Raw genomic sequence first — 21,484 nt, 5'->3', positions numbered from 1 at the left:
GATGTGTAAATGTTGCAATTATATCCAAAGCTGATTATGTAATCTTGGTTTACCGTTTGAGCAATGCAATGTAGCTCTTATCGGTCGGCGAATCTCCCGCTAGCCCCCGGATACGTTACTCCCCCTGCACTCCGTATTGTCGATGACATTGCTCTTCAACTCTCTTCGTTTTCAAGCAGCCGAATCTCTGTCGCACGCGTCATGGCTATTGGGGCTTTGTCCAATAGCACATACCATGCTATAGACGAGGAAGCTAGAGCGGAGGTTGACGTGTTAAATTCCAGGCTCGATAGAACAACCCAATTGACGAAGAAGATCCAAGCTTCCCTCGGCCGACTCGAAGCTACGGGCCAGAGCGTACGAGATGTCGCTGGTCCTCTAAACGGAGAAACGAGGCGTCTGCAAACACTGTCCAAAAGTTAGTCACACTCTCTTGTCAAAGCTGGAGTCACTGCTAAGTAAGGAAGCTAGATGTCGAGTCTGTGCTTGCTGCCATCGATCGCCTACGTCAGCCTTCGGATAGCAAAGATGATGAGGAGCAAATCATTCGATCCGGGCCTGAAAAGGCCGGCTTGTCGAACTACTTGGCTTCCATCAAACGACTCAGCATTTCATACAAGGAAATGCAGACTTCTAACCTGCGCGCAAACCAGGGTACCATGAATGACCTGACCCGCCTCATCAAGCTGGGAAATACACAGTTAGAGAACCATTTCGACAAGATTCTACGCGGCGAAACCCCCCGATCACTCGAACCGCTCCACTACATCACCAAAGACAAGCCCTTTCCCGTGCTTTCACAAGACAAGATTGCTCGGCTAGGCCTTATTTACTCTCATGTTGCGGGTAACTACGCGAATGGCTTCGAGTCTTCTGTCGCCAAGATATACGCCGACATACGAGGGCCATATTTATCAGCGTCTCTGGCCAATTTGGCCGCGGCGAGTGTCAATACCGCCAAGAAGAAGAACCCAGGCGATATATACCAAGCAGGCGCAAATGGTATTGGAACATACACACAGGCTATGGAGGGCATCTTCATTGCGGAATATGACAACATCTGCAGTATCTTCACGCGTGAGGATTGGGGCCCCATCCTGCAGGCGACATGCCAGGCTGCTGTGACTGAATTGGCCCGAACTCTGCGAGAGCTCAACACACACATTAAATCCCATCTTACCACCGACTGCTACATGGCCTACGAAGTTACCGAAATCATCTCCGGTCTTTCGAATAACCTTGACAAGCGTACGGGTGAGCTGAAGGGCTCACTATCTGCCGCTCTCAAACCTGTCCGTGAGACGGCCAAGTCTTCTCTCGCCGAGTTGCTAGAAGAAACCAAGCGGAAAATAGGCAACCTACAGACACTCCCAACGGATGGAGCTGCAAGTCCCATCGTGGCGGAGACGATGCAGCGATTAAACTCCATGGTAGAGTTTTTAAGGCCCATTTCAAGCATCATGATATCTCTCGGCGACGGTGGCTGGAAGCCTGGAGCTGCTGCCAACGGTCGCACAACAGAGGGAATACCGAGCCTAGCCTCCTTTGATGTCGGCGCCGACGGTAAAGACCTCTTTGCCAAATATTGTCTTGACACTATCGAGGTTCTGCTCTCCTCTTTGGACCAAAAGGCCCGCGTGCTGCTCAGAAGCAAGTCCCTGTTGGGCGTCTTCTTGGCCAACAGTGTTGTCGTGATAGATCATACGATTCGCAGTTCAGAGCTTGGGCCACTGCTTGATGGTCGTCTTGATTCGCTTGATCAGTGGAGGAAGAAGGCCACTGTTATGTACACCGATATCTGTAGGGACATATCTGTCTATCTATTCGATACCATCCACACAAACCGAACCAAGCGCCCAACTTCTGGCCATGCGGATACTGCCGACTCTGCATCGGTAGTCAAGGGCCTGAACAGCAAGGACAAGGACAAGATCAAGGAGAAGTTTACGCAGTTCAACAACGCATTTGACGACATGGTAGGCAAACACAAATCGTACAGCATGGACCGTGAAGTACGAGCAATGTTTGGTCAAGACATTCGTCAAAAGTTGCAACCCTTGTATGAACGATTTTGGGATCGTTACCATGAGATTGATAAAGGAAAGGGCAAATACGTCAAGTATGACAAGCAGTCGATTGCAGGCGTATTTATGAGCCTCGCCTCTTAAGCCATCTCACACAGGACCACACGAAATTGAATGAGTATCGGTCAGGGGATTCACAGTCCGAAGGACTTACTGGTCCAAAGCAATATTGGCCTCTTCCTAGATGAACGAGTTCCCTATCAACCGCCCACATAAATGTCAACCGTGGAATAAATCACACGAACAGAGAAATGCAGAAATAAGGGTGGCTTCTGGGTAGCATATCAAAGCAAACCCCGACTGGATGTCCTCTATACGCAAGGCTACTCAAACTGGATTTGACTATATGCCACGCACAGTAGCACTAGACGCGGTAACCAACCCTATAAGCATATAATATTTTTACTTTAATATACCAATATATCCTTAGCTCATCAACTTTGGATGTTCTTTATCCACTACCAAATATCGTGTCCACTCGTGTCCTCCTATCCCACACAATCACTCCATCGCTCCTACGCTTGAAGTACAAGATTCGATGTTGTGGAATGAATTCCTCGTCCGTCTGTTCAGTTCTCCAGTTGTCCAATGCCTTCTCCTGAGCTCCAAGGAAACGATCTTCGTAACCAACTAGGTAATCACTAGAGTCCATGCTTGAATCCCATCGGATGCGATTCATGGCGTCGACTGCGCTGCGGAGCTTGCCTGCCCCAGCCGGCTTAACAACTTCCTTAGAGGTGCCTGTTTTCAGTGACCGGTGCTCTCTTAAAGATACGTAAATTTCGCCATCTGGTTCATTTTCCTCTTCCAAGTCGTCTTCGTCATCGTCCAGATCCGTATCGGCACCATCGTACTCGTACAGCTGTTCGGGTGCGAGCTTCACAGGACCGAGGCCAGATCGGCGCATGATGGAGGCGCTCATCCAACAGTGCTCAGCGTCATAATATTTGTCGCTCTTCTGGATACGAGATTCGAATTCCTGGAGAATGACGCGGATGTTCCCTTCTGCGGCGGCCTGACTCGTTGCAGACTTGTCCGCAATACTGTCAACCCACTTAAGGCCTATCAAGTAACATGCTGAAAGCTCCGAGTTTTCATCACCGGCACTGCTGGTTGGCTCCTCGTCTATGAATCTGGCTGGCCAGATACGTGGTACAAGGCCCAGAGTCTTTCGGCTTATGTCTATTTTGAGGTGAGTACTTGCTGTGATTTTCATGGCATTCATCAAGACACTTACCAACGAGGATGGATATAAATCTCGACTCTAGCCAGCCGAGGTACTTTCTTCCTTTCTGTTGAGAGGATCCCCAGTAGCGGGCACTTATTTTGATGTATGTTCGGTATGAATCAAGAAAATCAGCCGCGCCTTTCTCTATCAAGCTCGACGGCGTCCCAGATTGCTCCAGGCCGAGAAACTTGCTCCATGTCATATCGTCTTGGGAAAGAAGAGCTGCAGCTCTGGTAAACTCAGAAGCCAGAGCATTGACAGTGGAGATGGAGGCGCTGGACGCCGTATTGAGAGACGGACCATGCCAGCCAAGCAGGCAAAGTGGCTCCCTAAACGTGCGATGATATTTCAAGTCACGATGGTAAAAAGGATCGAATACCACCCCTGATTCCCAATCGAATTTCGAGTAGTAGTAGAAAAAAGAGGTCAAAATATCGGCGGTGGAGGCTGCCTCGGGTTCACTTGCCAAAGCCTTACAGACTGGCACCAGCAAAGAGGTGATATGAATTCCTCCTAACAATCCGAATTTTGCCGAGTACAAACCTCTGGATTGTGCCCAGGCCTTGATAAAAAGATGCGCCACACGATATTTGGTCATATCAGGAATGGACCTTCGTAGGTAGAAGAGATCCCGAGCAGGTTTGAGTTTTGCTATTGATTGTACCGGCAAGGAGAAGATAGGGTCTGATGCGGGTCGTTTTAGAACATCAGGATATCTGGTTGTGATGTTAGCAAACTCCAGTAGAAAAAAATAGGTCGAGGTGAAGAGATATCCAAGTCTTACCCCTGAGCAATTGCCGCGGCAGCACAATACTGAAGATCAAATTTGATGCCACGGATCTCCAACTCAAGCATTGTTCCGGTATTGGCCATGACACGGCGCAGGATTTTGATACCGTTCGTTGAAGCCTTCTTCAGCTTTTGCACTGCCAAAGAGAAAAATGTCTTGGAGCTTATGTTACCCACGCAGAGACAGTCTATGTCTGACAAGCTGGTCCACACGCCGAGGCCATACGATCCTACCGGGATGAGAACAAGTTGAACTTGTGAGCGTTTTTCAGCGTCATCAGTAGCATCGTTCTCTAGCAAAGTCTTTTGCAGGAGAGCTACTGCTTCTTGTCTCAGCTCCGCATCCGAAGCGGAAGGAAATTGGCCATTGGATACCAGACTGGCTTTTAACTCCTCAAAGCTGCCCCATGTGAGAGCGGCTTTGCGAAGGTTGATTTCCTGAAACTTGGAACTAGAGGGAATATCAACGCCCACATTGGATGGTGACAGCATAAGAAGGCAGCGGATACCCCAGTGGTCGCTAGCTTGGTTCTGGGAGATACTGCCGCTTGCGTCCATGGCCTGGCCGAACATGTTGAATCCATGAGGGTATAATTGGGCAGATTTGGTAACCAAAATCCTATCATACCTCTGTGGGCGGTTGCCACCGGCGCCGACCGAGGCCGCAGCAAGGGTATTGGAGATTGGGTCAAAAGTCGCTCCCTGTTCTCCTTCATAAAGTCCCAGGTCTGATTCATGGTTTCCAGTTGTGCTCGAAGATTCTCCAGGGCCAACTCGGGAAATTAGCCAGGCATCTTGTAACCCAGCCTTAGACACCGTAGCCTCAATTTCTTCAAGATACTCGAGACCCTTTTCAGAAATTTCGCCCCTTTGTAGCGCTTGATCAATTGTATGCGAGGACGAGGCCAAGTTGAAATCGCCTGCAACTATCCATGGGTGTTGTGGAAAAGAAGAGTTCAAGTACTCGGTAAGTCTCTTAATCTCGTCTCGTTTGGTGGCCAGAGCAGCATCAGTTAAACCCCTACTGAGATGGCAAGCTGCCAATACTAGGGGCATCGGGGGAGAGTCTGAAGTTCCTCCGGTTCGAACTGTCGGGAATTTGAGAATCCCAAACCCCTTGTGTTTAAAGCTCGGAAGATATTCCCACTGGAATGGAAGCTTGCTTAGAACAACGATATTCAAATGGCTAGGTAGAGGAGCAACGCCATGCTGATCAGGCGGTCCATGAGTGGCGTAAGGATATTGCGAGCGAATGTTAGAGTCAGATAGCAGAAAGCTGAGGAACTGATCGGTGACTTCCTGAAGGACAAGAATATCAGCCGAGGCGCGTTCCGAGAGAATATTGCCCACAAGTGCTGGATAACGAGATGAGATTGGCGGCCAGTCAAACTCGGCTAGGACATTGTAAGAGGCGATAACAAGACGATTGAGCTGAGTCGGCTCAACATCAGCGTTAGTGATGGAATCTGGGAGAGGTTCCCATGACATGTTCACTCCATCATGATGAAATGTGGCCTGGGGACGTGGCAGAGAAACATCCACTGGCAGAGTAGGAATCGCAGTCAAAGTTGCAGGATCGCGAACAACAGACTGAGATATCAGGTCGATGTACCCCCAAAGTCTCATTGGTCGCGAGGCTGCGGTGCTGTTCGGCGATTGAGGGTCACGTATCATTATTGCGAGTTGATGGGTATGCCATGTTAACGGCGTCAAAAGTCGAGCCTTTTCCAGGAGAAACTGGTGCCATGATGCCTGAGAGTCCTCGCTCTGAGCAAGCGTCAAGTGAGGCCGGTAATCTCTGCCTTTGGGCCAGCCCAGAAAGCGGTGGATTTGGTCTCTCAGCTCTGAGAGACCATCACCTTGCTGTCCAGGCTTCGGCCGGATGAAGACAGTGCTTCGTCGACGGTGTGAAAAGACTCCAGCCTCTTCTAAGCTGATGGAAATGTCTTCGTCCTGAGATGCAATCTTCTGCTGGCAGAGCGCCTCAGCCACATCAGGAAGGGCTTCTGGAGTGACAAAGGGATAAACAAGAGTAACATGAGGCGGCCATTTTGTGAATTTTTCATCATTGAGTGATCGCAGCGCATTGATAGGCCCCCAAGATTGGGTTGGAGGTATCAAACAGAGTGCAGTATCGTGAGATTCTGCAAAGGGCCGCTCAGCGGTCGCATCAACTGGTAATTGCTCCATTGGAAACGCGGGTGTCTGCACGGATTTTTTTTGAAGGGAGAGATGTATTATTCATAAAATCTTGGAGATGGGCAGTTGTATATAGTATTCAATAATTAATGAGCGAATGGCGGAGGTGGTGATGAGTGAGAACCGCGAGGTCTTCCCTCCAACACACAGAATAATAAATACATATAAGAACCCGCGAATTTGGCCATTTGAGAGACTCGAACCTCAAGATACGAATTGTATTGGTGACAAGCTGAGAAAATCATCATTCGGTGTGAGTCACGATTCATGGGCTAGGCGTTTTTATGACCTCAAAAGGCAGCCTGAAAGCGTGGCTGAGGAGCGAGTTTTGAGACGAATTATTGCATCCTTGTATGTAATTGGTAGGTTACCTGCAGTTTTATTTCCTATGGAGGAATGAATTAATTAATTAGTGAGTCATATTACGGAACGAGTGAACATTTGATTTAGGAGGGCAAAATTGAGCAGAATATCGTTGGAGAGGGGGAGAGGTTATTAAAATTCTGAGAGTGTATATACTCTTTTCACGAGATAGTTGTAGGTATGAGAGAAATTGAATGACTTCTCTCAATATCATTTCGGGGTCCATTTAAGGTATGACGAACCTCGGTGGAAATGGCCGGTAACGGCTCAGAGTCATACCTACGTTAGGTCCCTTGGCACCGGGATTTTGCGGTGCAGGTACCGAGCAAGCACATGCAACTCCACATTAGAAGAATTTCCTATCAAAGCTCAATTGCAACATGCACGACAGTGTAATCAATGCTTTGTTACCTCATCCAATGCCTCAGTAATTAACTAATCAGTGTCCATAATCGGCCGTTGGATTGACAAGTCATCATTGTTTGCTCTTGTTTGCTTGCTCTCACTCATGACTGCTGCTTGAATTGTTTTTCATCCGCCTCTTATCTTCAGAATTCTCTCGACTTACCCCCCGGCAAGATATCTCTCAGGATGTATTTCTTGAGGTGAACCTGCACACACGGGGTTGCGAGCACTATCAATTCATCTTACACAAGGCATTTCTGGATTCACAACCTCATCAAGGCTCCCTTCCGGGAGTCCGAGATGCGGTATGGCCTCTAGCGTATACTGGACCCGTGCCAACATCAGCTCTTCTCATCCTACTTGCGGCATACTTTCTTTCAGGAAAAAGCTGACCCCGCGATGCTCATCATCTCTAAACTGCTCTGTAGTGAGAAATAGAGCAGCAATTGGGACATTTGGGAACTCAATTGCTCGCAGCTTTTCTTCGCCCACGACAAGCCGAGCGAAGAAGCAAAAACTTGATCGGGTGCGTATTAGCTGCATGACAATTTTCAGATCACGGCAACTTTGCATGATTATGCCAATAGACGAGTTAAAACGATTAACACTGTAGCAGGATGTCATTGTATCCGTTCTAGAGTCATCCGCCACAAGGCGAGATGCCAAAGGCTATCTTCAAAAATATGCTCTACCAAAGCCCACCTCCACAGCTGGAGCATCGAAGCAAGTTGAGCATCAGCACAAGCCTCTCTCAAAGCAGCTTCAAGCCCAACGGCCCTTTGATGTAGCCATTGTGGTCTTACGGAACCCTCAGAAACTACAGCCAGACACAATAAATGGAATAGCCAAAACATTAACCCAGCTTCGGGTTCTTGGCCTTCTGAGCGTCGTTGTTGTGGATTGCGATGTAGGAGAGAGCCGTTCCACCTTTCAGAATGAAGCTTTGAAGCTCTGTGAGGCTATCGATTCGTTTGGCAAACCAGGCGCCAGGCTGGTTGAACACGTACTCGTCGGTACTTCTCATTACCATGGGGATTCGCCTTCTCCTTTTTGGGATGATATATATGTTCACGATTATGGTATCCTTAATCGGGCACTTCAACACAACATGATCACAGTAATTCCATCTCTTGCGCGGAACGATGAAATTACTTCTCCCGCGCCTGCTGATGCTCAAAGAACTTCTCTTGCACTAACGAGATACTTTACGGGAATCCAGTTCGAGCGAGATCCCGGTCACAGTCAATATGGGGGTCTTGAGCAGGGCGCTGAACCGCTTGCTTCTGTTGAAAGGGTCATTATCCTTGATTCATTTGGAGGTACTCCTGTGCCTGGTCGTCCCGGCGTCTGTCAGCGATTTGTCAATCTCGAGCAGGAATACGACACGCTTCAGAGTTATCTGAAGGGTGATGAAAGCTCATCAAAATCAGAAAACAGTCGATCTGAGGAGGTAAATAGATCACATGCCAAAAACATCAAGTTAGCAAGGGATACTCTCTCTCTTTTACCAGAGACAGCTTCCGTTCTCATAACTACACCGTTCGCTGCGGCCAACACATCATCCAACTCTTCGCCCCTGGGCCTTCCTCCAACACGAAACGGCGAGTATCAATTTGGGTTTGATGGGATGGTCACGACTCGCAGAAAACAAAATCCCCTGCTTCATAATCTCCTCACTGACAAGCCGGTGTTCTCCCCGTCGTTGCCCCTCCAGCGCATTCACTCTCCGGATTTGGCATATTTGAATACGACAGAGTCGAATGATGCAACTCTTGTCAAACGGGGTATGCCACTAGCCATCTACCCCGATCCAAGAAGGGCGCCATGGAGTCCTCCGGCTCCTGGAGAGCGTCGTCTGCAGCTGTCAGACAAAGAGATCGATTTGAAGCGACTTGTCACTCTGATTGAAGATTCCTTCGGCCGCAAGTTGGATGTGGACGATTACCTGCGGCGTACAAAAGAGAACCTGGCTGGAGTTATCATTGCGGGAGAATACGAAGGTTGTGCCATTTTGACCTGGGAGAAACCCAGCGACATCGACCCTCGGGTGGCCTATGAGCAGGGGCGCTTTGTTCCATATCTCGACAAATTCGCCGTCCTCCGGAGCCGTCAAGGCAGTGGAGGGGTTGCCGACATCATATTCAACGCCATGGTCCGAGACTGTTTTCCTGACGGCGTGCTTTGGAGGAGCAGGAAAGACAACCCCGTCAACAAGTGGTATTTTGAGCGGTCAGTAGGGACGAGTAAGCTGGCAGGTTGCAATTGGGCGATGTTTTGGACGACTTTGGAGCTGAGCGCCAGGGGGCAAAAGCTGAAAGATTATGAAGCGGTGTGTAGGGATATTATGCCATCGTGGGCGGATAATGTTCGTAACGGCATGGAGTAGCAAGATATAGTAGGACAAAGCATGCAAAATATTGTAATGACGTCACACTCTGCCCTGTCACATTCCGTATGGTCCATCGTCAAAGTAATTTTCCTGTGCCATTGTCGAACAATTAATTCTTTTCGATTGAATACCTAATGTACTAAAGGGCACATGCGACTCTCAGAATCCTCCTAGTTGTAGCTCTAGATTTTTATTTTAGGCTGCCTGCGACACCACTCAATACGTACGCCATTAATGCAGCTCCAGAGCTACCCCATACTTTCCAGGGTAGCTTATCAGGCGCAGCTTTATCGCGGACCTCTCTAAAAGTTGAATGTTTAACTCACGCCTCGTATGACTCAAAAACTCAATTACTCACAACCCACCGGTGAGATGACTAACTGTCAATCAAGCAGGGGATAATGCAACAGCGCATTTTATGTTGTCGCGATTATATGGCCCTCGCCTCATGATGAAGAGGAAACTCAGCGCATTCCTGGGAGACACAGCTTTAAACATCACCACTATGTCAACGAACAGATCTGTCCAGCTCACTCAGCGGGAGCAGCAGCTCCGGCTTCTCCTCGTAAATGTTGCCAAATTCATCGATACGACGGTTAAGCTTGACCAGCCGCTGGTATTGCGTTGGGCAGGAGGATGGGTGCGAGACAGGCTTTTGGGAACAGAGAGCCACGACATTGACGTGGCAATTAATGCCATGACCGGACAGCAATTCGCACAGCATCTTTCAGAGTATTGCCAACAACCTGACGCCGCTCAGACTCATGGATTTGCCCCTGGGGATATCGGAAGGCTTCATCACATCGCAAGCAACCCAGACAAGTCCAAGCACCTTGAGACTGCCATGGTCAAGTTGTTTGGTATGGACTTAGATTTTGTCAATCTCCGCAAAGAGACATATGCCGAAGATAGTCGCAATCCTCAGATGGAGTTTGGAACTGCAGAGGAAGATGCTCTTCGTCGTGACGCCACCATAAACGCCCTATTCTATAACCTGCACACGGAGCAGATTGAAGATTTTACTGGCGGAATCCGTGATATGGATGCGAAGACGATTCGAACGCCCTTGGAGCCTTTCCAAACGTTCATGGACGACCCTCTTAGGGTACTCCGCCTAATTCGGTTCGCTTCTCGGCTAGGTTTTACCATAGACGCAGAGTCAGAAAAGTTCATGAGCGATAAGAGGGTGCTTGAGGCTCTCCGAAAAAAAATCAGCCGCGAGAGGGTTGGCGTTGAGCTGGAAAAAATGTTGAAAGGTAAGTCTACATGCTCATCGGCTCATGATAGGAGCAGCAAACTGACATGAACCAATGAAGGCAAAACTCCCCGAGTGGCCCTGGAGCTGATAAATCGCCTTGGTCTCTACCAGGCTATCTTCAGTGATCCGCTGCAAGAAAATACATCTATCCCTGATATATCTCGATGGCACGTTTCGTATAGCTGCCTTGACGAATTACTGAAGAATCGCGCTCCTGGATCGATATGCCAGATACTAGTTGACGATGACGAGACTACATACCTGGCGTGGAATCTCGCTGCTGTTAGCCCCTGGATTCCTGTAGAAGATCGATCTGGAGGCAAAAAGAAGGCAAATGCTCTCCCACCAGTTGGTATCATTGCTCGTGAAGGTTTCAAAGCTTCGAATAAGCTCACGACTATCATGGCAGCCTGCCACAAGCATCGTGCTGAGATACTAGAACTGAAGAAGGCGGTATGCGAATCTGCACCGAAAATACACGAACGAGATACGTTCGGTATGGCCATCAGAAGGTGGGAAGCAGTGGGTGGAAACTGGAAGCTTCAGGTCTTGGGAGTGATATTGGCCGATGCCATGGAGCAGCTGGAGGACTTTCCTGCGGGGGATAGCAAGGGTAAGCATTTGCCCCGAAACACGACGCTGAGATCAAGGCGATTTATTGACTTTGACTGACTCATCATAGACCGTGACGAATTTATTCGAGGATGGGACAAATTCCTCAAACATCTCGCTGAGCTTGACGTCTACGACGCTCCAAACCTGAAACGTATCATAGATGGCCGCGCTCTAGCTAAAGCGCTAGGCATCTCACCAGGCGTCTGGACGGGTAAAGCTTTAGACGTGTGCATGGCTTGGCAGCTACGAAACCCTGGTGAAACGAATCCTGATGGCGCTGTACAGGCTGTAAAAGATAAAGCCCAAGAACTTGGCATAAAACTACCAGAGTAGGTATCAGAGAGCATGGGGCAGTATGTATGAATAACGACCAGTCTATGTTTTCGTTCGTTTAAAGAAGGCTACATACGTAAGCAATATATCTCTACTAATTTCTAAATCTAATGCAAGATATAATCGTATAGTCATAATCAAGGTGCCCACAGGTTCTCTATTCGCAGCTGAAAGTAGTCAGGCGGGCCCCAAATGCTTACTCGTCGTCCTTTTATAACTATGTCTCCTTCTTCGAGTCTTTGTTGCCGTTGGCCTGAAATTTTGGGATTTGAGACGACCCGTCACCGACATCAATCCCATTGATGAACATGGCACTGACTCCTTCGAGTAGTGCAACAAATACGCACAAAAGACTGGCAATAACAAAATGACTGATGGTGGATCCTATCTCCAACCAAGAGCCCTCGTCTTTAACAACCCAGAAGAAGTAAAGGGTCAGGATATCGCTGACTGCCATGACGACCATGAAGAATGCTGACGGTGCCACTTGGAGTCGCTTGTTCAAAACGCCAAGATTTGCGGAAATGAGAACAAATGGTATCATCAACTTGAGAATCAGAAGTGCTCCTTGGGAAAATGGATCAAAGACGGGGATCAGCCGATTAACGCTGTCTAAGCTGAATGACGAAACGGATGCAACGTTTCCGGTACTGAAGAAAGCCGACTGAAGGAGGACCATGAAGAACAGGGAAACACGGGCATCCGATAGCCGCAAGGGTCGATGGGATACGGCTTTGTCGTTCTTTGCAGACCCATTCGTGCTGGCGGCTTGGCTTTTGCCAAACGTCTCGATACGATACTCTAGACGTACCCAAATGACCAACAGAAGTGAGAAAGCGACATAAAATAGGCCCTCGTAAGAAATCGTGAAGATGATGAATGTCGGAGCGCACGTGAAGAACATCATGGCAAGGCGGTGCATGAAATTGCTGTTTGGTGATAACCGATGTAGTAAGGGGGTCAAAAAAGATGATACTATTTTGTCGTTAAAACTTCTGGCCAATATATTACTAGAACAATATTTTGTATCAGAGAACATACCGAGAACAATCCATCCCATGATCTGGTTCCCCAGAGGCAAGCCCTGCTTGGCTTGAATTGACAGGGAGCTGGAGCGTGTCACTATCGTAGCAAGGATAATGAGGCCGACCTGTGATGCGTATTTAGTACATTTCTCGTGTATATGGTGTAGAGGCTTAAAGCAAACATACCTGAATACTCGTTGCCACCCGAGCAACCAAGGAATTTGTGTGGTTACTGGATTTAGCAGTCTCGGAGGAAAAGTCGGACAGTACGAAAGGCTCAAAAATCATATAGAGCACTCCAATCACGCTCATGATCACACCACTGGCCACACTATTTGAGCATGTTAGAATTGATAAAGACAAAGGAGGCCACTTGTATAGATCTTTGCAACATACATCATATCAACGTTCTCGTGTTTCATTGCTGGCAAGAGCGTGAAAGTGCTCATCACCAAACAAGATATCGCCCATGCTATGCTGAGGAGAGCATTGGAGCGAAGAAAGGACGTGCCACACACAACGGGCCATATTGTTCCCAAGATGAACAGACCAGTCAGGATCTCACGATGGATGTAGCCGAGGGCCTATACCAAGTCAGCAACATTCATAGTGTCATTTACGCATAAACTTACCAAAGATACTATAACGGCACAGTAAATAATTGCATTTACAGCAAAGGCTGCAATATGGCTAGCTGATCCCATATGCCCAAAGAGCAGCCGGCCTCCTTCTCGCAGGTTCTCCCTCTGAGCGTAAACCTCTTCCCAGAATACTACGGGAAAGAGGGCATATGCGTAATACGTCGAAGGAGACTTGGATGCTATAAAGGACGCATATAGGGCGGCCAACACGGAAAGAAAGCCAAGAACGGTCGAGGTGCTGCGTTTGGGTGCAGTTGACGTCGGAACCACATACAAGTTGATCACCGTCGTGATAGCATATGCTATCCAACCGAGGTATCCAACTGTTACCAAGGCTCGCAGAAATAGCCAATCGTAAGTTTGAAGATAACGCAATCCTTCCAAGGTGAGGTTGATGAGGGCGTCGGATTCTTCAATGGCTTCTTCATATTTTCCGAGGGAGATTAGTTGCTCAATGTTGGCCACACGTTGTGCCGGTGTAAGGCCTGCATCGCCAAAGGCACCATATGGCTTATATCTCATTTCGTTTGCTTGCTTCTTCTCTTCCTTCACCCTGTACATCTCTAATATCTCGCGAGCATTGGCCAACAGCGCTTCCGCCTTTTGACGGGTATTTGCGGACAAGTATGGGAGAGGCAGCTTGCCTACGGAGTTTACAGGAAACTCGGCGCCGATGAGATAGGCCATGAGCGCAGCGATGTCAGCCTGTGCGACGTCATGTCTTTGAACATGATCCAACCCCCAATCGGCCGATAATTCGTCGTGGCCCGGGGCAATTGTTCCCGGATGGAGAACAGGGGGAGCCACACCCGAGCCCCAACAGACCAAAGGCGTTCTCGTATTGTCTGGGTGGCCATCACCGTGACTACCCCAATCGCTCATGCCATGATCCGCAGTGAAGACGAATGCAGTTCGATCATCTGCGTAGAATTTCTGGATGAGGTCTGTCACCTCTTGAACCCCTTTATCGACGATTTGGATATTGTGCAGGTACTCTTTCGAGTAAGGTCTGAAACCATGGCCGGTTGTGTCCAACCCGAGCAGGTGGAGGAAGAAGACAACCTTGTCCTGTCGAAGGGCTCGATTGAGTGTCTTGTTGGTTGCAGCCTGAGTGAACAGATCCTTGACGTGGTCAAAAACCCAGATGTCAAGATGTGTCGCATCTTTGGAGAAATCTTCAAAATCGGCAGCATACATATATGCATCTACACGGCCAGGAACAGCTCCGCGCTCAAACATTGGCAAGATATCAGGGCTGCCCCAACTCCATGTATGACGACTCCTGTTGAAGACGCTGTCAAAGTTGACAGGGTTGAGTTTCCATCCCGTTGCCACTGCAGAAACATCCTCGTAAAGGCCAGCAATCATAGCCACATGGCCAGGTCGGGACTCGGTAGGAACACGCGTGTGCGAAACTCCAAAGGTTCCATGTTGGAGGGCTCGGGAGCGAATAAAGGGAGCCAGGTGTCTGGGGATGAGGTCTTCGTCTGACTCGGGATATGGCTCAGGAAAGGCTTGGAATGCTTTGTCGGCACGTAATCCGTCGCCTATTGAGTAAAGGTTAGCGGAGAATCCATGGCGAGCAGAGCGTTCAAGCTTGGAAAGCCACCGTGACAATCGTACCGACAAAGAGGACTAATCGATCCGCAGGACTCTTTATATTTGCGGGACGGTCCACTGACACCAGCTGCATGCCAGATACAATGGGGCTGACAAAATAGATATCGAAGATGGAATAAATGTAGACTAAGTGGAAAACCACTGCAACGGCCAGGAAGCCCAACCGGCCCATGGCGGCCATGATGGTGGACGAGGATATACGAAGACCACGAATGCAGCAAGAACGAAATGAATGGCAGAACAGTTAGAGAGCTTCCATAGCGTACCTTACCAGGCGCCTTTGAGCTGCGATCATTCGTGGCTTCTACAAGGCAGAGAGTGCTGATGTATTATAGAGATTCTGGACGTAATACTGCTGGCGCATTTCAAAGAGATTTGATAGGCGTCGCGAAAGGGTCATGTTCCATTCTAGCACTTGATAGGTCAATTGAGTTTACAGTGACGACTCAACTCAGCCACTAAAATGCATTAGCAACCGTGTTATTTCATTTCCATTAATTAAAAAAAAAATGGAGCAGCGCAATACTTTCTGTGTTATTAGACATTCTGATTAAATATGATGATAGTACAGTAAAAGAAGATACAATTACAGAGTGCAGATGGTCACGCTCATCTCCTTTGCAACATATAAACTGTCATAGGTGCAGAGATACTAATAAGGTATCTAACATGATGATGTTGCATCCTTCAATGCCAGTTTGACAGATACAAGCAAACAGGTACCTCAGCAGATCATCTCAAATTCAATCGCAACCTTGAGGGCCTCACTGCCGCTATGCCCCACCTTTCACAAGCAACCGGCCTCATTTAGTACTCGGTACTTAAGCCCTCTACTTGACTTGGCGGCTTTACTCTGTACCAGAAACTACCAGCACCTTGAACGCTCCGTGTTCTTCCTTGAAAGGCCGAGTCCACGTGACTCATCTTTGAGCGAGCAACGGGCTGCCGAATCTACAACCGAGGGCCGCTTCCAGCCGCTCAGAGTAGCCTATTTCCAACTGCTCTGGGCCAGAGGTGATGCTCTTAGACATCTGCATCTTCTCAATTGATTCACCATGTTGTCGCTGACTAGGCAACTGCTCTCCAAGCGTGGAGGTGCAGTCTTTGGCACAACCCTGCGACAGGCGTCCAAGTACAGCCGAAGCAATGCCCTCTCTACGTTGGCCATCCTAGAGCAGCGAGATGGCCAGCTGATCCAAGGCTCGCTCAGTGCTGTTACGGCGGGCACCAAGCTTGGAGGCTCTGTTCACGCCTTTCTGGCCGGCAGCAGTGTTTCAACGGCCGCAGAGCAGGCTGCTAAAGTAAATGGGCTGGAAAAGATCATCACCGTAGAGAACGGTGCCTATGACAAAGTCTGGATGCCACAACTTTCAACTGAGATATCATATAGCCGATGCTAACACAAATTCGACTACTAGGGCCTCCCAGAGAACTATGCGCCATTGTTGGTTGAGAACATCAAGAAGGGCGGCTACACCCACGTCATTGCTGGCCACACAGCGTTCGGCAAAAGCGTCCTACCGAGAGTCGCAGCCCTGCTTGACTCGCAGCAGATTTCGGATGTCACAGCTATCGAAGACGAAAAGACATTCGTCCGCCCTATATATGCTGGAAACGCCATAGCTACCGTCGAATCTACCGATGCTATCAAGATTCTCACTATCCGTGGCACAGCCTTTCCCGCTGCAACCCCCGAACAGGCCTCTACCCCTATCGAGAGCGGAGTGGATGCTAAATCAGAGGCTGCTTCAGAGTGGGTGTCTGAGGACTTGGCCAAGTCGGATCGCCCAGATCTTTCTACCGCGGGCAAGGTGGTCTCGGGAGGTCGTGGACTCAAGTCAAAGGAGGAATTCGACAAGGTCATGCTACCTCTGGCTGATGCGCTGGGTGCCGCCGTTGGCGCATCACGAGCCGCTGTCGACAGCGGATACGCAGACAACAGTCTCCAGGTTGGACAGACTGGAAAGGTTGTTGCCCCTCAGCTGTACATGGCTGTTGGAATCTCAGGCGCCATCCAGCACTTGGCTGGCATGAAGGATAGCAAGGTCATTGCGGCCATCAACAAAGATCCTGATGCGCCCATCTTCCAGATCGCCGATGTCGGACTCGTCGGTGACCTCTTCGAAAAGGTCCCGGAATTAACAGAGAAGATTAAGAGCTCTTAAACAACCACAATATAGTACAAATACAATACAATACAATATAGTACAACACGTTACATGCAATGCAATGCCCTAGCGCCTCAATTGATGGAGCTGAGCATGTCTCTAATGCTGGTGAACTTCTCTCTAGGTTTACCTCTTGTTAGCCCTTGCGCTGTTTCGGCTTGATCTATCTGGCGCCATTGATCCCAAGTGACTACTTCATCAGCTTGGGCACCAACATCAGCTTTGATTGCCTCCCAACCCTCAGCCGTGCCGTTTCCTGAGCGACTTAGAAAGGGAGCCCCTGACAGCCAGTCGTGCACCACAGCATCGCCAGTTATGAATGCGTCGCTCATGGTAGACGCAATCACGCCAGTGGGACCTCGTTTAACCCAGCCAGAGCAGTATACACCAGGCAGAGCCGGTGGATGAGTCCCGGTGGGCTCAACAAGGTCGGTTGACGACTGTGTTGCTCGGCCCAGGCCGTCGTTGGTGATGATTCCTCGCTTCTCGTCGAATTGGATACCAACCTCGGCAAATCCCGGTAGAGCCACTGATTTGTAACCGACAGATCGAAAAGCTATATCCGATGGAAGGGTGACAGTTTCATCTGTTCGAGCTACCGATGATCGAGGGTTGAATGGATCCTCTAGTTTCGTTACATAAAACTCGGTGCTGCCTACAAGAGAAGGATTCTGCCTGTCTCCAACAAAGGCTTTTGGCGATAGGCAGTTGTCTAGTGACCAAGATTTCGGTGACTCAGAAACGCGGGCTGACGTTCCTTTTCGAATGACTTCCATAAGTCTCTTGGTGGCTCTTGGAAGGGTATCAAGAGCTGCTGGTATCAGTGAGTTATCTGCTCCATGAAAAGCCACCCCAGAAAGTTTCATTAGCTCTCGCACTTCCTTGATTGTAAACGCCGCCTAAAGTAGTGAAATTAGCCATGCAATCAACGATGAATGCAGTTTTGCCCAAGTTGCTCTGCTTACCTGCATTGGCCCTCTCCGCCCTACAACATGAACCCTCTTAATGCGGCTTTGTGCTAGCTGTGCAAGGGCTCGATCTGATATATCAGTCTTCCTTAGTACATCAACATCCTCTAGTAAGATTCTGGCTACGTCCAAGGCAACATTGCCTTGGCCGATGATGACTGCTTCCTCTGCCCGTGATAGATCTGGCTCATGTTGGCCACAATCTGGATGGCCATTGTACCAGCCGACAAATTCGCGGGCTGAGTAAATGCCTTTAAGAGATGCTTCGCCTGGAATGTGAAGCTTCTTGTCCTCTGCCGCCCCGTATGCAAAGACAACAGAGTCGTAATGACTCATGAGTACCTTGAGAGGTATAGTGCAGTGCTCTGCCAAGTGCCCAGGATGACCAATGGAGGCATTTCCTATAAACGTAAAGTTGGGAGAGGAAGCAACTTCATCAAATTTGTCTTTACAGTTCTGAATATGCGACTTAGTTAGATCATTTAGCTTCACGGATGGAGGCGCAACAGCTTCTTCACCTTTACTTCGGGATGGTCTGGAGCAACTCCGTGGCGCACAAGTCCAAACGGAACCGGCAAAGCCTCGTACATGTCGACACGGGCCTGTGACAGCTTAGACATGACACGATATGCCGTATAAAATCCAGCGGGACCGGATCCAACCACGGCCATGCGAAATGGGGCATCGGCCTGCCGCGAGAGACATGGTGAGACACTGTAATTTCTCACAGAGCCTCTGAGAGGAAGACTTCGACGTGCCCACGCCGCACGCCTGGGAAGAGTGAGAATCATCATGAAAACGGGCGCTTGCGGTAGCCCATTCCGGTGGAAAAAAAATGTTTCCTCATGATGCCCATCGGACGGCGGAGTGAAAGGCGAACGGCTTAAGATTCTTTCTCACTGGCAGATCGGGCCGGACCGCATCGGTCATCGGAGCTCCGAAAATACGTTGCTGTGGCAACCCGGCGCCCAGTACGGCCTCAACATCTCCCAATCAGAGCTCAGCTCTAGAGACGGGAAGCGGCAGGGAGCAAGCTGAGCGTCGTGCATGGAGCTAGCCAATACGGTGTTGTACATGGTAATCAATCGTATTGGAAAAAAGGCCATCCCATCCATCCCTTTGCGCGACTGGCATTTCCAAACCTCTTTCATTCTTTTCCTCCATTGTTTGGGCGAGTCACAGCATTCCACAGCAAGCACAACTCCACGTGTACCGCTTACAAGGGCGGAAGTGCCCACGACTCTGACAGAATGGGCCAGCAGCCTTTCATGTATAGTGCGCCAACGCGCGAGGATTCAAGATTCCCAACTGCTACTTTTGATCCAAAGGCTGTTACCCGCGCGAGCTGGGAGCCCAAGAAGAGGAAAGCTGCGCCAAAGGGACCATTGGTGTCCTTTGATCTCAATCCCGAGTACGTTTGCTCCAAGTGAGACTCAAGAAGCATCAACTGACATTCCATTCTAGCTACCATGTCATTCTACCACATCGATCGGGCAATTATTCCCCCTTGGATCTCAGGATCAAAGCCTACATCACATGGTTGAGGCGAGTCCAGGTTGCGCTGCGTGGTTTGCAGTTGATTGCCGCCATTGGTGTGCTGGTTCTCTTTTCTCTATTTACGGGTGTAGACGACACGACCGCTTGGGCAATGAGGATTCTGGTATGTAGCTCGCCTCAAGACGTCTTGGGTCTTGTCAATTTCACACAAAAGTACGGAGTACTCAGATATCTAATACTGTTCACAGCAAGCGATCACAATCACCCACTCAGCATACGCCATATACCACCTCTCCCGAGATGCGGTGGCTAGAGCACCTGCATCCTCAGCGGCCTACCACTTCGGCTGTGTCGTATTGGACTCGGGGGCTATAGCTGGCTATGTTCTCGGAGCCCTCACATTGCATAAGAATGCGACAAATTGGGGAGTCGTCTTCAACGATCAAGACATAATGTCCAAGTTTTCCTCAGCTGTGTTGTATACCGCGGTTGGCGCGGGTGGCACGCATGTGCTCACGCTCTCATCAAGTGCCTGGCTGGGATGGCTGTTCCGCAAGATTAGCCTTATGCCGCCGGACATGAACCCTCTCGAGGACAACTTGACGGCCCGACCCGCGCACAAGAGAAACAAATCGTCGCTATCCACCAATACGAGCTACGCACCTGAAGCTGAGAAGCCCTGGCAGGAGAGTCGACGTAATTCGGCGAGCGTCTATGACGCTGTCCCAGAACGCGTCTCAGTTTCTTTCATGCACACAAGGACTGAGTCGCGCGATTCTGCCATCAGCATGGGATCAAGAATCAGCGCTTCACCTGAACGCAAGAAGGCTGGGCTTAGGTATCAGCCACGCGCATCAAACCCAATTGCTTACTCCGAGGTCCCGTCACACGAGCCCGAAACATCGCCACACAGAGCCAGCAAGGCCCCTGCGACTTATGATGCAGAGACGCGGAGGCCACCCGCAGTTTCACGAGCACTTATGCCCGGTCAGCGTGCTGTGCGCTCTCATCGTTCCTCAGGCTCAAAGTCATATGCGGCTCTAGAAAACCCGTACAGCACGGGTGGAATTTCTTCCGACTCAGAGGGTGAAGAGAGCACCTTGGGCGACATTCTTCGACAGAAGGGCCGACTTGGCATCACACACCCCAAGCCCCTAACGTCGAACCCAATCGTTCCAAGGCCGCTAAACACTCGCAATACTCTCCGTGGACAGATAGATTATGACGCACAATATGAAGCTTCTGACGGAGAGCCAACCAGCTGGCTAAGTCAAGAAGTTGACCACAGCCAGGAAGAGCAGAACATGCGGTCCCAGAGGTATCGGGATAGCTCTATCCAGCTTGACAGCCACTTTGACACAAAGCACTCCAGCGGTGATGAAGTTCTGTCGGCGCCAACCGCACTCGGCAGTAGCCGCAAAGTTTCATCTGGAAACGATTATTGGTCGAACCCCTCAGCCGCTTACGAGCGACGAAGGGTCAGTGGTAAGATGGCGGAAGAGGGCAGAGCTGAAGGAGGCAGAGCATTGTTGGGAACAAAGGTTAGGTGAGCTGGGGTGAAGTAATGCTTCATGTTGGTAGATATATAGGCACGGGGATTCCAGGCTGGTTGGATAGGCCGCAGTACGTACGAGTATAATGATAATGCAAGCAAGCAAGCACTTCTTTCTGGATATACGGAGTACCATCTCGCTTGTCTGTTAGTGTAACCATGATAGATAATGCCTTTGCCCGCTTCGTGCTTCGTAGCATGATTGGATCAATATCTGACACCTATCATAGTTACGGTATAGCACAGAGCATAGTTAAAAGTAGGCTGGCCGGCGCGCTCCGCAATTTTAGCGGGAGAGGAGATCCGAAAGCTCCGATCAAGAAGACGCCAGCTGTTTTGTTGGGCGTGTA

General features: G+C 49.5%; 8 protein-coding genes across 8 annotated transcripts; 5 read left to right on the top strand and 3 right to left on the bottom strand.

Annotated features, from left to right (window-relative positions):
• The first annotated feature begins 132 nt into the window (after window positions 1-132).
• V8C40DRAFT_231788 (GTP-Rho binding exocyst subunit EXO70) lies at window positions 133-2,544 on the top strand. Its single transcript, XM_083212997.1, has 2 exons — window positions 133-418; window positions 472-2,544. Exons 1-2 carry the CDS (start codon window positions 202-204, stop codon window positions 2,166-2,168), a joined length of 1,914 nt encoding a protein of 637 aa, XP_083077415.1. The 5' UTR covers window positions 133-201; the 3' UTR covers window positions 2,169-2,544.
• Window positions 2,348-6,883, bottom strand: V8C40DRAFT_231786 (uncharacterized protein). Its single transcript, XM_083212996.1, has 3 exons — window positions 4,097-6,883; window positions 3,322-4,028; window positions 2,348-3,266 (listed from the first exon to the last, which is right to left on the bottom strand). Exons 1-3 carry the CDS (start codon window positions 6,289-6,291, stop codon window positions 2,536-2,538), a joined length of 3,633 nt encoding a protein of 1,210 aa, XP_083077414.1. The 5' UTR covers window positions 6,292-6,883; the 3' UTR covers window positions 2,348-2,535.
• A 249-nt stretch (window positions 6,884-7,132) lies between these two features.
• V8C40DRAFT_87842 (acetyl-CoA:L-glutamate N-acetyltransferase) lies at window positions 7,133-9,561 on the top strand. Its single transcript, XM_083223559.1, has 2 exons — window positions 7,133-7,594; window positions 7,685-9,561. Exons 1-2 carry the CDS (start codon window positions 7,376-7,378, stop codon window positions 9,452-9,454), a joined length of 1,989 nt encoding a protein of 662 aa, XP_083077413.1. The 5' UTR covers window positions 7,133-7,375; the 3' UTR covers window positions 9,455-9,561.
• A 401-nt stretch (window positions 9,562-9,962) lies between these two features.
• Window positions 9,963-11,663, top strand: V8C40DRAFT_272333 (poly A polymerase C-terminal region-like protein; the record flags this gene model as incomplete). Its single annotated transcript, XM_083220347.1, has 3 exons — window positions 9,963-10,713; window positions 10,774-11,328; window positions 11,398-11,663. 3 exons carry the CDS (start codon window positions 9,963-9,965, stop codon window positions 11,661-11,663), a joined length of 1,572 nt encoding a protein of 523 aa, XP_083077412.1.
• A 115-nt stretch (window positions 11,664-11,778) lies between these two features.
• On the bottom strand, window positions 11,779-15,601 carry V8C40DRAFT_87821 (mannose-ethanolamine phosphotransferase MCD4). The gene is made up of 7 exons (XM_083223558.1): window positions 15,476-15,601; window positions 14,953-15,407; window positions 13,321-14,876; window positions 13,085-13,272; window positions 12,875-13,019; window positions 12,705-12,813; window positions 11,779-12,638 (listed from the first exon to the last, which is right to left on the bottom strand). The coding sequence occupies exons 2-7, from the start codon at window positions 15,128-15,130 to the stop codon at window positions 11,881-11,883; spliced, it is 2,934 nt and encodes a 977-aa protein (XP_083077411.1). The 5' UTR covers window positions 15,131-15,407; window positions 15,476-15,601; the 3' UTR covers window positions 11,779-11,880.
• Window positions 15,602-15,929: 328 nt separating this feature from the next.
• V8C40DRAFT_231778 (electron transfer flavoprotein subunit alpha/FixB family protein) lies at window positions 15,930-17,176 on the top strand. Its single transcript, XM_083212995.1, has 2 exons — window positions 15,930-16,301; window positions 16,368-17,176. The coding sequence occupies exons 1-2, from the start codon at window positions 16,005-16,007 to the stop codon at window positions 17,112-17,114; spliced, it is 1,044 nt and encodes a 347-aa protein (XP_083077410.1). The 5' UTR covers window positions 15,930-16,004; the 3' UTR covers window positions 17,115-17,176.
• Window positions 17,108-18,959, bottom strand: V8C40DRAFT_231776 (NADPH-adrenodoxin reductase). The gene is made up of 3 exons (XM_083212994.1): window positions 18,604-18,959; window positions 18,083-18,541; window positions 17,108-18,016 (listed from the first exon to the last, which is right to left on the bottom strand). The coding sequence occupies exons 1-3, from the start codon at window positions 18,877-18,879 to the stop codon at window positions 17,192-17,194; spliced, it is 1,560 nt and encodes a 519-aa protein (XP_083077409.1). The 5' UTR covers window positions 18,880-18,959; the 3' UTR covers window positions 17,108-17,191.
• Window positions 18,960-19,160: 201 nt separating this feature from the next.
• V8C40DRAFT_87764 (uncharacterized protein) lies at window positions 19,161-21,237 on the top strand. The gene is made up of 3 exons (XM_083223556.1): window positions 19,161-19,496; window positions 19,550-19,745; window positions 19,831-21,237. Exons 1-3 carry the CDS (start codon window positions 19,336-19,338, stop codon window positions 21,130-21,132), a joined length of 1,659 nt encoding a protein of 552 aa, XP_083077408.1. The 5' UTR covers window positions 19,161-19,335; the 3' UTR covers window positions 21,133-21,237.
• Window positions 21,238-21,484: the final 247 nt, after the last annotated feature.

This window comes from Trichoderma camerunense (genome assembly GCF_050948025.1).
Source record: "Trichoderma camerunense strain CBS 138272 chromosome Unknown V8C40scaffold_2, whole genome shotgun sequence".
In the NCBI taxonomy this organism is placed as follows: Eukaryota; Fungi; Ascomycota; class Sordariomycetes; order Hypocreales; family Hypocreaceae; genus Trichoderma; species Trichoderma camerunense.
Note: the sequence above shows the minus strand (reverse complement) of the source record. Positions and strands in the feature narration are given on the sequence as shown.

Bases quoted from the DNA above. Each gene is read 5' to 3' on its own strand.
- V8C40DRAFT_231788 (XM_083212997.1), top strand. From the start codon at position 202: ATGGCTATTGGGGCTTTGTCCAATAGCACATACCATGCTATAGACGAG. The intron at 419-471 runs GTTAGTCACACT...TAAGGAAGCTAG, and splicing joins TCTGCAAACACTGTCCAAAA to ATGTCGAGTCTGTGCTTGCT.
- V8C40DRAFT_231786 (XM_083212996.1), bottom strand. From the start codon at position 6,291: ATGGAGCAATTACCAGTTGATGCGACCGCTGAGCGGCCCTTTGCAGAA. The intron at 4,029-4,096 runs GTAAGACTTGGA...CATCACAACCAG, and splicing joins GCCGCGGCAATTGCTCAGGG to ATATCCTGATGTTCTAAAAC. The intron at 3,267-3,321 runs GTAAGTGTCTTG...ACCTCAAAATAG, and splicing joins ATTTATATCCATCCTCGTTG to ACATAAGCCGAAAGACTCTG.
- V8C40DRAFT_87842 (XM_083223559.1), top strand. From the start codon at position 7,376: ATGGCCTCTAGCGTATACTGGACCCGTGCCAACATCAGCTCTTCTCAT. The intron at 7,595-7,684 runs GTGCGTATTAGC...ACACTGTAGCAG, and splicing joins AGAAGCAAAAACTTGATCGG to GATGTCATTGTATCCGTTCT.
- V8C40DRAFT_87821 (XM_083223558.1), bottom strand. From the start codon at position 15,130: ATGGCCGCCATGGGCCGGTTGGGCTTCCTGGCCGTTGCAGTGGTTTTC. The intron at 13,273-13,320 runs GTAAGTTTATGC...GACTTGGTATAG, and splicing joins GTGCCGTTATAGTATCTTTG to GCCCTCGGCTACATCCATCG. The intron at 12,814-12,874 runs GTATGTTTGCTT...TACGCATCACAG, and splicing joins GGGTGGCAACGAGTATTCAG to GTCGGCCTCATTATCCTTGC.
- V8C40DRAFT_231778 (XM_083212995.1), top strand. From the start codon at position 16,005: ATGTTGTCGCTGACTAGGCAACTGCTCTCCAAGCGTGGAGGTGCAGTC. The intron at 16,302-16,367 runs GTCTGGATGCCA...TTCGACTACTAG, and splicing joins AGAACGGTGCCTATGACAAA to GGCCTCCCAGAGAACTATGC.
- V8C40DRAFT_231776 (XM_083212994.1), bottom strand. From the start codon at position 18,879: ATGATGATTCTCACTCTTCCCAGGCGTGCGGCGTGGGCACGTCGAAGT. The intron at 18,542-18,603 runs GTGAAGAAGCTG...TCGCATATTCAG, and splicing joins CAGACCATCCCGAAGTAAAG to AACTGTAAAGACAAATTTGA. The intron at 18,017-18,082 runs GTAAGCAGAGCA...TCACTACTTTAG, and splicing joins GGCGGAGAGGGCCAATGCAG to GCGGCGTTTACAATCAAGGA.
- V8C40DRAFT_87764 (XM_083223556.1), top strand. From the start codon at position 19,336: ATGGGCCAGCAGCCTTTCATGTATAGTGCGCCAACGCGCGAGGATTCA. The intron at 19,497-19,549 runs GTACGTTTGCTC...ATTCCATTCTAG, and splicing joins TCCTTTGATCTCAATCCCGA to CTACCATGTCATTCTACCAC. The intron at 19,746-19,830 runs GTATGTAGCTCG...TACTGTTCACAG, and splicing joins CTTGGGCAATGAGGATTCTG to CAAGCGATCACAATCACCCA.